General features: G+C 33.1%; 1 protein-coding gene across 2 annotated transcripts; it reads left to right on the top strand.

The window, feature by feature from the left end:
- Positions 1 to 146: 146 nt before the first annotated feature.
- Positions 147 to 8,508, top strand: LOC133205581 (ADP-ribosylation factor-like protein 6-interacting protein 4). 2 transcript variants are annotated; one of them, XM_061341420.1, is made up of 5 exons: positions 147 to 438; positions 4,743 to 4,939; positions 5,183 to 5,300; positions 7,043 to 7,112; positions 7,600 to 8,508. In XM_061341420.1, the coding sequence occupies exons 1-5, from the start codon at positions 224 to 226 to the stop codon at positions 7,657 to 7,659; spliced, it is 660 nt and encodes a 219-aa protein (XP_061197404.1). In that variant the 5' UTR covers positions 147 to 223; the 3' UTR covers positions 7,660 to 8,508. The 2 variants fall into 2 exon arrangements, with proteins under 2 accessions (XP_061197404.1, XP_061197406.1); XM_061341422.1 differs by having other exon boundaries at positions 4,743 to 4,943; positions 5,196 to 5,300; positions 7,600 to 8,505.
- The last annotated feature ends 1,881 nt before the right edge of the window (positions 8,509 to 10,389 follow it).

The raw sequence follows: 10,389 nt of genomic DNA, 5'->3' as shown, positions 1-10,389 counted from the left end.
AAATAGAATAACATTTTTTAATATCAATTTTATTTCATAGCGCGATAAGGTAAACAATATTTTATATTTTAATTTCCTATAATCTTACTCCCAATATATTCCGTTTCATGCAAAAAAGTATTTGTTCCTAAATATTTACAAACCAATATGTCAGCGCCCATGAAGTTGATCAGTTTTATGAAAACAACATTTCTTAATCGTGTTTTTTCGTTTTGAATTGAATATGGAATCCTGTCGTTTGAAAGAAAGGTCTACATCGGCATCTTCTATGATAAAGAATCAGAGAAAGCGAAAGAAATCAAAGAAAAGATACGAAAGTAGCAGTTCTTCTTCTGAGGAAAGTGACAGTGACATTAGTTCTAGTGATTCCTCTTCCTCAGACACTGATGACCGGTCTAGAAAACACAAGAAAAGTAAAAGAAAAACGAAGCATAAAAGGTGTACACATGTTTACGGTCTTTTTTATTTATTTATTTTTATTATTATTTTTTTTTTTTGGGAAAGTGGAGGGTCTCTGGTAATTGTAGATAGTACGTTCTATCGTTAAAATGATATTGTCCTACGGACCCGGTTTTTGTGGTGAGGGCTTGACCCGAGACACAGTCAGATTATTCTAACTAGTTTGCCTATTGTAAATTTTCTGTTGCGTTTAAAGTCAAGTTGACCATTCTCGACTTTTTAATTTTATCGTAGATGAAATTGGTTTAATTGTTGTTAATTTTAATTTTGTAATTATTATGTTGGTTTATCTTTGAAGAATCTTTTATTCCAATGTTTATAACGTTACTTATAAATTAATGAGTATATTACTACAGTTAAAAATCATTTTGATCTATTGAAATTATTCATTTTATGCATGCATACATTTTCTTTTGTCTAATGCATGCATGCATTTTTTTTAGCTCACCTGAGCTGAAAGCTCAAGTGAGCTTTTCTGATCACATTTTGTCTGTAGTCCGTCTGTCTGTCTGTCCGACCATCTGTAAACTTTTCACATTTTCAACTTCTTCTCCAGAACCACTGGGCCAATTTCAACCAAACTTGCCACAAAGAATCCTTGGGTGAAGGGGGTTCACGTTTGTTCAAATGAAGGGCCACGCCCACTTCCAAGGGGAGATAATTCAGAATTGGTGAAAATTTGGTGTCATCTTTTAAAAATCTTCTTCTCAAGAACCATTAAGCCAGAAAAGTTTATACTTATCAGACACCTTCATTACATAGTGTAGATTCAAGTTTGTTCAAATCATGACCCCCGGGGGTAGGGTGGGGCCACAATGGGGGATCAAAGTTTTACATAGGAATATATAGGGAAAATCTTTAAAAATCTTCTTCTCAAGAACAACAAAGCCACAATTAGTCATATTGATATGGAATCATCCTCAGGTAGTGTAGATTCAAGTTTGTTCAAATCAATACCCCCGGGGATAGGTTGGGGCCACAGTGGGGGATCAAAGTTTTACATAGGAATATATAGGGAAAATCTTTAAAAATCTTCTTCTCAAGAACAACAGAGTCACAATTAGTCATATTGATATGGAATCATCCTCAGGTTGTGATGATTCAAATTTGTTCAAATCATGACCCCCGGGGGTAGGGTGGGGCTACAATGGGGGATCAAAGTTTTACATAGGAATATTCAGGAAAATTCTTTTAAAATCTTCTTCTCAAGAACAACAAAACCACAATTAGTCATATTGATATGGAATCATCCTCAGGTAGTGTAGATTTGAGTTTGTTCAAATCATGACCCCCGGGGGTAGGGTGGGGCCACAATGGGGGATCAAAGTTTTACATAGGAATATATAGGGAAAATTTTTAAAAATCTTCTTCTCAAGAACAACAGAGCCACAATTAGTCATATTGATATGGAATCATCTTCAAGTAGTGTAGATTCAAATTTGTTCAAATCATGACCCCCAGGCGTAGGGTGGGGCTACAATGGGGGATCAAAGTTTTACATACTAAAATATTGGAAAATTCTTTAAAAATCTTCTCAAGAACAACAAAGCCACAATTAGTCATATTGATATGGAATCATCCTCAGGTAGTGTAGATTCAAGTTTGTTCAAATCATGACCCCTGGGGGTAGGGTGGGGCCACAATGAGGGATTAAAGTTTTATATAGGAGTATATAGAAAAAAATCTTCTCAAGAACAACAGAGTCACAATTAGTCATATTGATATGGAATCATCTTCAAATATTGTAGATTCAAGCTTGTTCAAGGCATCCTCAAGTAGTAGGGTGGGGCCATAATGGGGGATCAAAGTTTTACAAAAGAACATATACAGGAAATATCTTTAAAAATCTTCAATCTCAAGAACAACAAAGCCATGATCAGTCATATTGATATGGAAGCATCCTCAGGTAGTGTACATTCAAGTTTGTTCAAATCAAGCCCCCCCCCCCCCTCCCACAGGGTAGGGTGTTAGACATATTTATATGATTATATAGGAGAAGAAATCTGCTGACGAAGAACAGCAGGGCCATATTGACTCAGGTGAGCGTTGTGGCCCATGGGCCTCTTGTTTATCTTTACTTTATTTACAAATTAATGTAATGATTTATACTTGTCTTCATACAGAAAAAATCATAAAAATTCAATAACGTAAATTTTGAAAATTAACCAACTAACATATTCAACATAAAGTAGGCTGAATGCACCTCGGGCGTAAGAGTTTTAGAGCAAACTGACTCTGGGTGAACGAGAATTAGGGTGTAAGGCTTCAAGGGTGAAGGCATTTTAGAGCAAATGATCATACATTTGGGATTAACTACAAGCAAATTATTTGATGAAAACAGTATTTTTGGAAAATACTTATGTTGCTTAGGGATGTCTGTCCTTAGTTAGAAACTTTAACTCGTGAAATTGTAATAGGAAAGGTTATATTGAAATCAGACCAGGATTCAAACCCATTCCCCCCCCCCCCCCCCCCCCCCCACCGAACACTAGACAAGTTCTTTACCATCTGAACTATCTGACCACAAGTGATCAAACCTTTCTGACCACTGTCACATAAATAATTATGGTTGGAAGTAATTTTATAGTTTCGTCCAGAAGGCAAATTACCTGAATATTTCCACAGGTACTTGTGGACAGGAACCCCCCCCCCCCCCCCCCCCCCCCCGATATATGACCCCGGGCTTGTTGGAATTTTTTTTTTTTACAAAATAAACAAAAAGAATTGGGTTAAAACTCAAAATAACCGTTCCATACAAAAAATACCTCACTATACATAATAATTTTTTGTATGGTATATGTGATAAGGAAGTGTAATAAGTATAAATTGTAAAAAAAAAAAAAAAAAAAAAAAAAAAAAAGAATTCCAACAAGCCCAGGGTCATATATCGGGGGGGGGGGGGGGGGGGGGTCCTGTCCACAAGTACCTGTGAATAATTGTTCAGAGCTATAACAAAGGTGCTGCCCAACATAATTTTCCTTCCAGTCATGATCATATTAGTTCTGGGCATCCAACTACCCTTTAAAACGTAATATTAAATATTTACAAACATTAATCATTTGTTAAACATTTCATTTCTTTCTTTTTGTGGGTTTTACAGTTATCAAACAATTTAACATGATCTAAACTAATATTGTTAGAGCAGATTTATACATATATGTTTGTAATACTGTGTACATGTAATAAAGATATCCCAGATAAACATAGTTACATACTTGTACTTAATGACCCATTCCCCTTCTATTTTTTATCAAATTGCAATTGAAAAAATAATAAATCATAATAATGATTCCTTAATACATTTCATCACAGAAAATATTTACTAAAATGATAACTGGACGTATATTATGTGACACCATCACAAAATTACCATTTGAGTAAATCTTTGTGTGACAATCTTCATTTCATGCTTCAGAATTATTAGAATTCAAAATTATATCAAGCCCTTGAATGATCTTGCTAGTTTATATACTGGGTATATTCAGTACGTGTACATAAATTGGCATATTCAAAATTTATCACAATTACTGGGTTTTGAGTTGTTGGCGAAATCCTGAATTAGCTCTAAACATGTCTGTGCTGTATTATATTGTATTTATAAATGATTTCTTAGCGGTATTCATGAATTAGAGCATTGTTGTCTATGCCAGAGCTGCTAAAATATGAAGCCCGCTTTTTTAAGTACACATACAGTATTCCCTATTTAAGGATTAAATATTGACATTTTTAAAGAAACCAGATATCCCTTATACTTGCCTTATACACATATGCTTGTTGGCTTAAAATTATCATGGGCATAAAATTTAATATATGGCAAGAATTCCAAACCCTACATATATATACACAATTTATTATTATCAGAATGAAAAAAAAAGCATTTTTTCACATGTCTGAATTCTTATGATTTTTCATTCTCAACAGCACATATAATCTGACAAATTTTCATTGAGCATTAAACATGGACATGTCGTTCTTATTCATATTTCCCATATTTGTGGTATATTCTTTATCTTATACATGTATGTTTAACCATAATGATGTACCACAACAAGAATAGTGGAAGATTAAGACACTTTATTTGGTGAATCCAAAAGCATTGTGTAAGCATTTTCAGTGACTTAACTGCAGATTTTTAGAATCTGAGTATCTGGATCTGAGAATCTAGAATCTGAGAACCTTAATTTCCCATGACTCTTGTCATTGAGAAAGAAGTAATATTTATCTTTATCAAAAGAAATTAGATTCTGATTTCAATATGATTCAAAGTTTTTCTTAAACTGAAGATCTAGAAGTTCATCATCATCTTCATCGCCATCTCCTGTTAGAAGAAAGAAGAAAAAGAAAGACCACAAAAAGCATAAAAAGAAGAAATCAAAGAAAAAATTGAAGAAAAGCAAATCAAAGGAGAGAGCTGACCTTCCATCTACAATGAATAAAAATACATGTATCATTGACAAGAACTCTGTCCCAAAACCTACAGGCAAGTGTCCAAAATGGTTTATGATAAAGTGAAAAGTTTCTTAGCCTGAAAAACACACATGTATGTATGGTGACCTTCAAATTCTGGTGGTACCGGTACATATACCAGGTTTGAACTCGGTGTTCCTGAAGTTAAGTATTTCAAATGTAGGTCTGAAAAAAATCAGATGTTACTTATTTTTAAAATGCATCATGTGCTTTAATCTACTCATGACCTCATTTAATAAAATCTCTTTATGTTTAGCTAGCAGTAGTAGTAGTGGTCCATCTCCTCGCATGATGAAACCCATGACAAAGGAAGAATGGGAGAAACAGCAAAGTGTCGTGAGGAGGGTATATGACCCCGAAACTGGACGCAATAGGTAAAACAGGTCTGGAATGACCTATAATAAGAACAGTTAGTTTTCACAGGCAATTATACTGTATAATACTGTTATTTTAGAGACTGGAAGAATTAGCAGTTTTATCCTAAAAATTTTCATTTATTTTAAACCTTTAGCATTTTTAGGGATTGTTCTCTTCATTTACTTCAACGATAATATGGAACTGAATTACATGTATTAGTGACATCTAATTATAGCATTGCAAAGACGATTGCTAGTAATGCCTATCGGGTAAATTAGATGATCATTAAAATCTCAATTTATAGCATGACATTCATTTCACTGCTGTTTATCTGTTTATAATAAAAAGGTAAACAGGTAGGAAAGACTAGCAAGAACACCTAGTTTTCACAGGTTATTATATGACATTCATTTTTATTGCTAATAATTGGTAACAGATGAATTGCATAGTACTTGTAAAACCAAAAAAAAAAAAAGGAGGAAAATAAATTAAAGAAAGAATTCTAATAAAGAGCATCTGAGTTTTAAATAAATTCTGAGTGTAAAATGAGATGTCAGAAAAATTGAATGCAGTTATTTATTTACTTCTTCATCAAAAGAAAAAGAAATCAATAAAATTAATGCAAAAAAGACATATGCAGTAGCTCTTCCCTTTGCAAAAGTAAAAATATAAGTGTGATATATTAACACATGTATTTGAAAAATGTGAGAATACAAATTACAGTGTTTTGGCTTTTGAATTGAATTATTTTTTCAACTTGAGAATGTATTCATTTGGATTAGAGAAAATAAAGCTTGGTATAATAAGCCAAAGAGCAAGATTTGATGTAATACACTATAGTCCCAGTATATTTTTATGGGTTTTTAAAAAATTATTATTATTAAGGTCTTCCGTCTTCAGCGGAAGACCTTCTTGTTTTTCTTAGGTTTCTTTTCCACTATTTTTTGTTATTATTATTATTGTTTTTTTTCTTACCGATTTTGTGCACGCGAGTTCTCGGAAACGGCTCGCTCGATTTTCATGAAACTTACAGGTCTGATAGAACATTAAAAAATCTAGATGTATATTTTTTTGTTTTGATGACGTCACTTCCGGTTCCGAGCTTTCCGCGATTTAGTGATTTTCGGAGGGTCACTTTGTCCGTCAGTTTCCCCAAAAGGGCTTCATGGTAGAAGCATGAAATTTTTCAGCGATGATAGAGCATTATGTGTAGATGTGACATACGCATTTCTTTTTCCCCGGAAGTGCCGTACTTCGTCGTTCGCTATGGCCCGAAAAAAGTCCTATCGGGATTTTTAAAATTTCTAACACTTTTTCTACAATATCTTTTTACCTGTAAATATTTTGTTAAAACATATAGAGCAAAAGTTGTGTAGAATGATATGATCTTTCAAAAGATATCAACAATAAGGGGCTGGCCCCTAAAATCAGGGAGCTAGAGGGGCCAAAAGTGTATTCCTGATATCTCAAAAAGTATTGAGAATTTGTATAGCATCATAGAAGCTAAGTTGTTCAAAACGACAAGTAGCAGCTAAGGAGATCATCAAAAGTCGTCAAAATGACGTCACTTCCGGTCACACCGGAAGTAATGGTAAATGGCTCATTCTTGCTCATATGACCGTAGATGTCTCCCGAACTCGATCTCATCTCCTTAAAATTTAGATGGAAGACTTATTTGTTGCTTTGCAACAAGCTCGTCTAGTTATTATTATTATTATTATTAATTTAGTAGAAAATTTTTATCTTTAAACAATTTTAGGTTAGTCAAAGGTGATGGGGAGATTTTGGAGGAAATTGTGAGTAAGGAGCGACACAAGCAAATTAACAAGGTGAGATATCAGTGCCCCTGAATTTTTATGGCAAGTGACATACACACTAAGACTCGTCATTTCATTGTTATCCAGAAAATGTTAGTAGAGAAGAGTATACAATGGTTGCTTTATTGCAAAGGTAATGCTAATTATGACCATGTTACATTTATACTTTGATGCATAAAACATGTAATTTGGAAAAGATGCATGTACATATACCTACATATTTGGATGGGGAGGGAGGGGGTCATTACGTTCAAGGTCAAGATTTTTGGCATGAACATTGGGATGCAATTACCCATTCAATTAGTAACTTAGCTAGTTTATACATGTACTACATGCATGTGTATTTGGAGCATGCTTTGAGGAAATCTATGGTCAAAGTTCAAAACTTCAAGATTATATAATTATTGATATAAGTACATTGTAGAGTCCTGAATGTTCTCTATACATGTATACTATAAAGTCTATATGACAATAATCTCTGTTTTATCTTTTCTTTCAGCAAGCAACACAAGGGGATGGTTTGTTTTTTGCAACAAAGATGGGAATCAATAAAAACTGAATTACGTACAGTCTTATTTCAACAACGCGGAATATTTTACAAGTTTCATGGTGTTACAATATAAATGGAAATTTCAAGAATTTTATAGTCTGAGCAATTAAATAACATGATTGGGCAGAGTTAAATGAACTTAAACTTTGCCTGAGTGAATCTTAAATTACTCCAAACAGAGTTACCTTCACCTAAACTTTGTACGTGTATTTTATTGAACATATCTATTTTACTGAACACATCAATACACACTACAAATATAAGCATTACTGCATTAAATTCTCTTTGTTGTGCCATGATTAGGAGGGAATGCATATGAATATTTTAATGTATAGTGCTCAGCATTGTATAATTCAATATTTCCAGTCTCATTCATATTGTTTGTCAAGTGAACATTTGAATGTAGATTATTGGACAAATACATGTAAAGCTGTATAAGCAAGATGTACAAGAACACCTTTAGGGCCTTAGGAGTGACAGGAAAGCCTTTTGTGAAACTATCAATGGATTATAGTGAAAAAATATACATGTACATGTGTCAAAAAGGGCGTAAAGTCTGCAATTTTATATCCATAAATAATAAGAATCATCCACATTCAAATTCTAAGTTCGCCCAACCAAGTGTTTTGACAAAACCATGTGGGAAAAGTTTTGGGTTTTTTTTTTTAAATAATCCATTGAGAACATTTTCATTTTGTTATAATTTCATTGTTACAGAAATATTAATGTAAGAGTTGGTCAGCAACTCTGTATTGTTAATATTTAACTCACTTGCTAAAACTACAATTTGATAAATGCAAAATAAATATTCCTACTTCTTCTCTGCCATTTACTCCTGTTTGAAACATTTATCAATCTATCAACACTGTGGCGATCGATTTAATATTTGCTTGAAAATTGATCATTCATACAGCATTATGTTTGATACCAGAAGCATAAGATTTCCTATGCTTTTCATATCATATAATAACCATAGGTTTATGATAAAAGTGGAAAGTAATACCAACTGCTTTGGAAATTAATAGTCAGTGACTGAAATTCTGCGCAGAATTCTGAAATGGTATAAACTGAATTTCACTTAAGTTGTTCCCTCATGTTCTCCCCGTTATATTCGGTGCCATGCCAACCCTTGGAAGTAGACGAGAAAGTCCCATCACCCAGATGAATATGGATCGTCTTCCGAAGCAAATGTACTTCAGGAGGCAGGAATGTGATGGTCAGACAGGTTCGGTGGCAGTGGTTGGTCAGAGAGCTTTGTTCTTAAAATCTTAGCTCAGCACCTGTCCAGTGTTCAGGGGATCCAGGTTCAAATCTTTGTCTGAAACAACATATCCCCCCCCCCCCCCAATACCAATACACACTTAGGTCTGTGTCCAGTTTAGAGATCCACAAACCACTTACACTATAAACATTATGTATAAAAATTTAGTTTCAAAATTATGATTGTCTCTTACTTCAGAGCTTAGAGAATTCACTTGCAATTTATCATGTTTGTCAAATACACGTAAACCATACTCTGACAAACTTGAACTTCTTGATGTTCAAAGTATTCAAACACAAGTCATCAATATTGATTACTTTTATTTTTGGATTAATTTTCAAATATTTATAGTATATATGTAATTTAACAGCTAGAAATGAATAAAATTACCCCCCTTTTACAAATGGTGTTTGTAGATTCCTATATGACTATCCAATTTATAATACAGTAATGGTTTACAAATTCTTGTAGATCTTTATACATACTGTATGTGTACATAAATTGGCGTATTCAAAATTTAGCACAATCACTGGGCATGTAGTTGTTGGCATAATCATAAATTAGCGCTTCACATTTCCATGCCATGTTTTGTATATATATAATTGATTTCTTAGTGGTATTTATGAATTAGCGCATCGCTGTCTGCACCAAAGCCACTAAAATATGAAGCCCGCTTTTTTAAGTACACATACAGTATTCTATGATGAATGAATCTGACATTATTATACACAGTTAATATAAATGTAGAGGCATGTTTTTGTTTATATTAGACTTTCCAATATCAGACAATTAAGTATAGCTTTTGTTGAAAGAAAACATTTTTTTAAATCTTTATTATCTATGATGCTCCTCAGGAGTTTCCAACTCTGAATTACAGTAAGTTTTTATCCGTGTTAAAATCTAACAGAAATTCAGCTAGATTTTGTTACACAAAATGAAATTGCAAATGAAAAACAAACCCAAATGAAAAAAAAAAATTCTGCATCATTTCTCTTACTTCTGAAGTCAGAATACATATACTCAAATGGAGTAAACCTTTACCATTCAGTATTTCTCGAAAACATCACATTCTGTACCTATATATATAATGTGTACAAGCTGTATCTTCACTAAAACTGAGTAGCTGTCATCATCCAAATTCAACACATAGTCACAATACATACTGTACAAATTAACTGAATGCACCAAAGGGAATTTTATAATGCAATACCTTGTACTTAAATCTAACTATTAGTATCATTCATAAATATCTCTATGTTCTCCAAAATATCATGCATTTTAAACAACCATACCTCAAAAACATATATCGTTCTTATCTTACACACTTCACGTAGAAGTCTTCTACCCTCTCTCTAAAATTTCTGCATCATTACATACACTGTATTTTTACAAAATGCTTATGGTAAATATGTTCCACATAATTAATATAAGATCACAGACAGAGGTGATTTGGCCTGTATAAACAGAAAACCAGAAAT

Source organism: Saccostrea echinata, unplaced genomic scaffold (assembly GCF_033153115.1).
Source record: "Saccostrea echinata isolate AGI-Se365-2 ecotype Australia unplaced genomic scaffold, CSIRO_AGI_Sech_v1 ptg000054l, whole genome shotgun sequence".
NCBI lineage: Eukaryota > Metazoa > Mollusca > Bivalvia > Ostreida > Ostreidae > Saccostrea > Saccostrea echinata.
The sequence above is the reverse complement of the archived record's forward strand: the minus strand, read 5'-3'. Positions and strand labels throughout refer to the sequence as shown.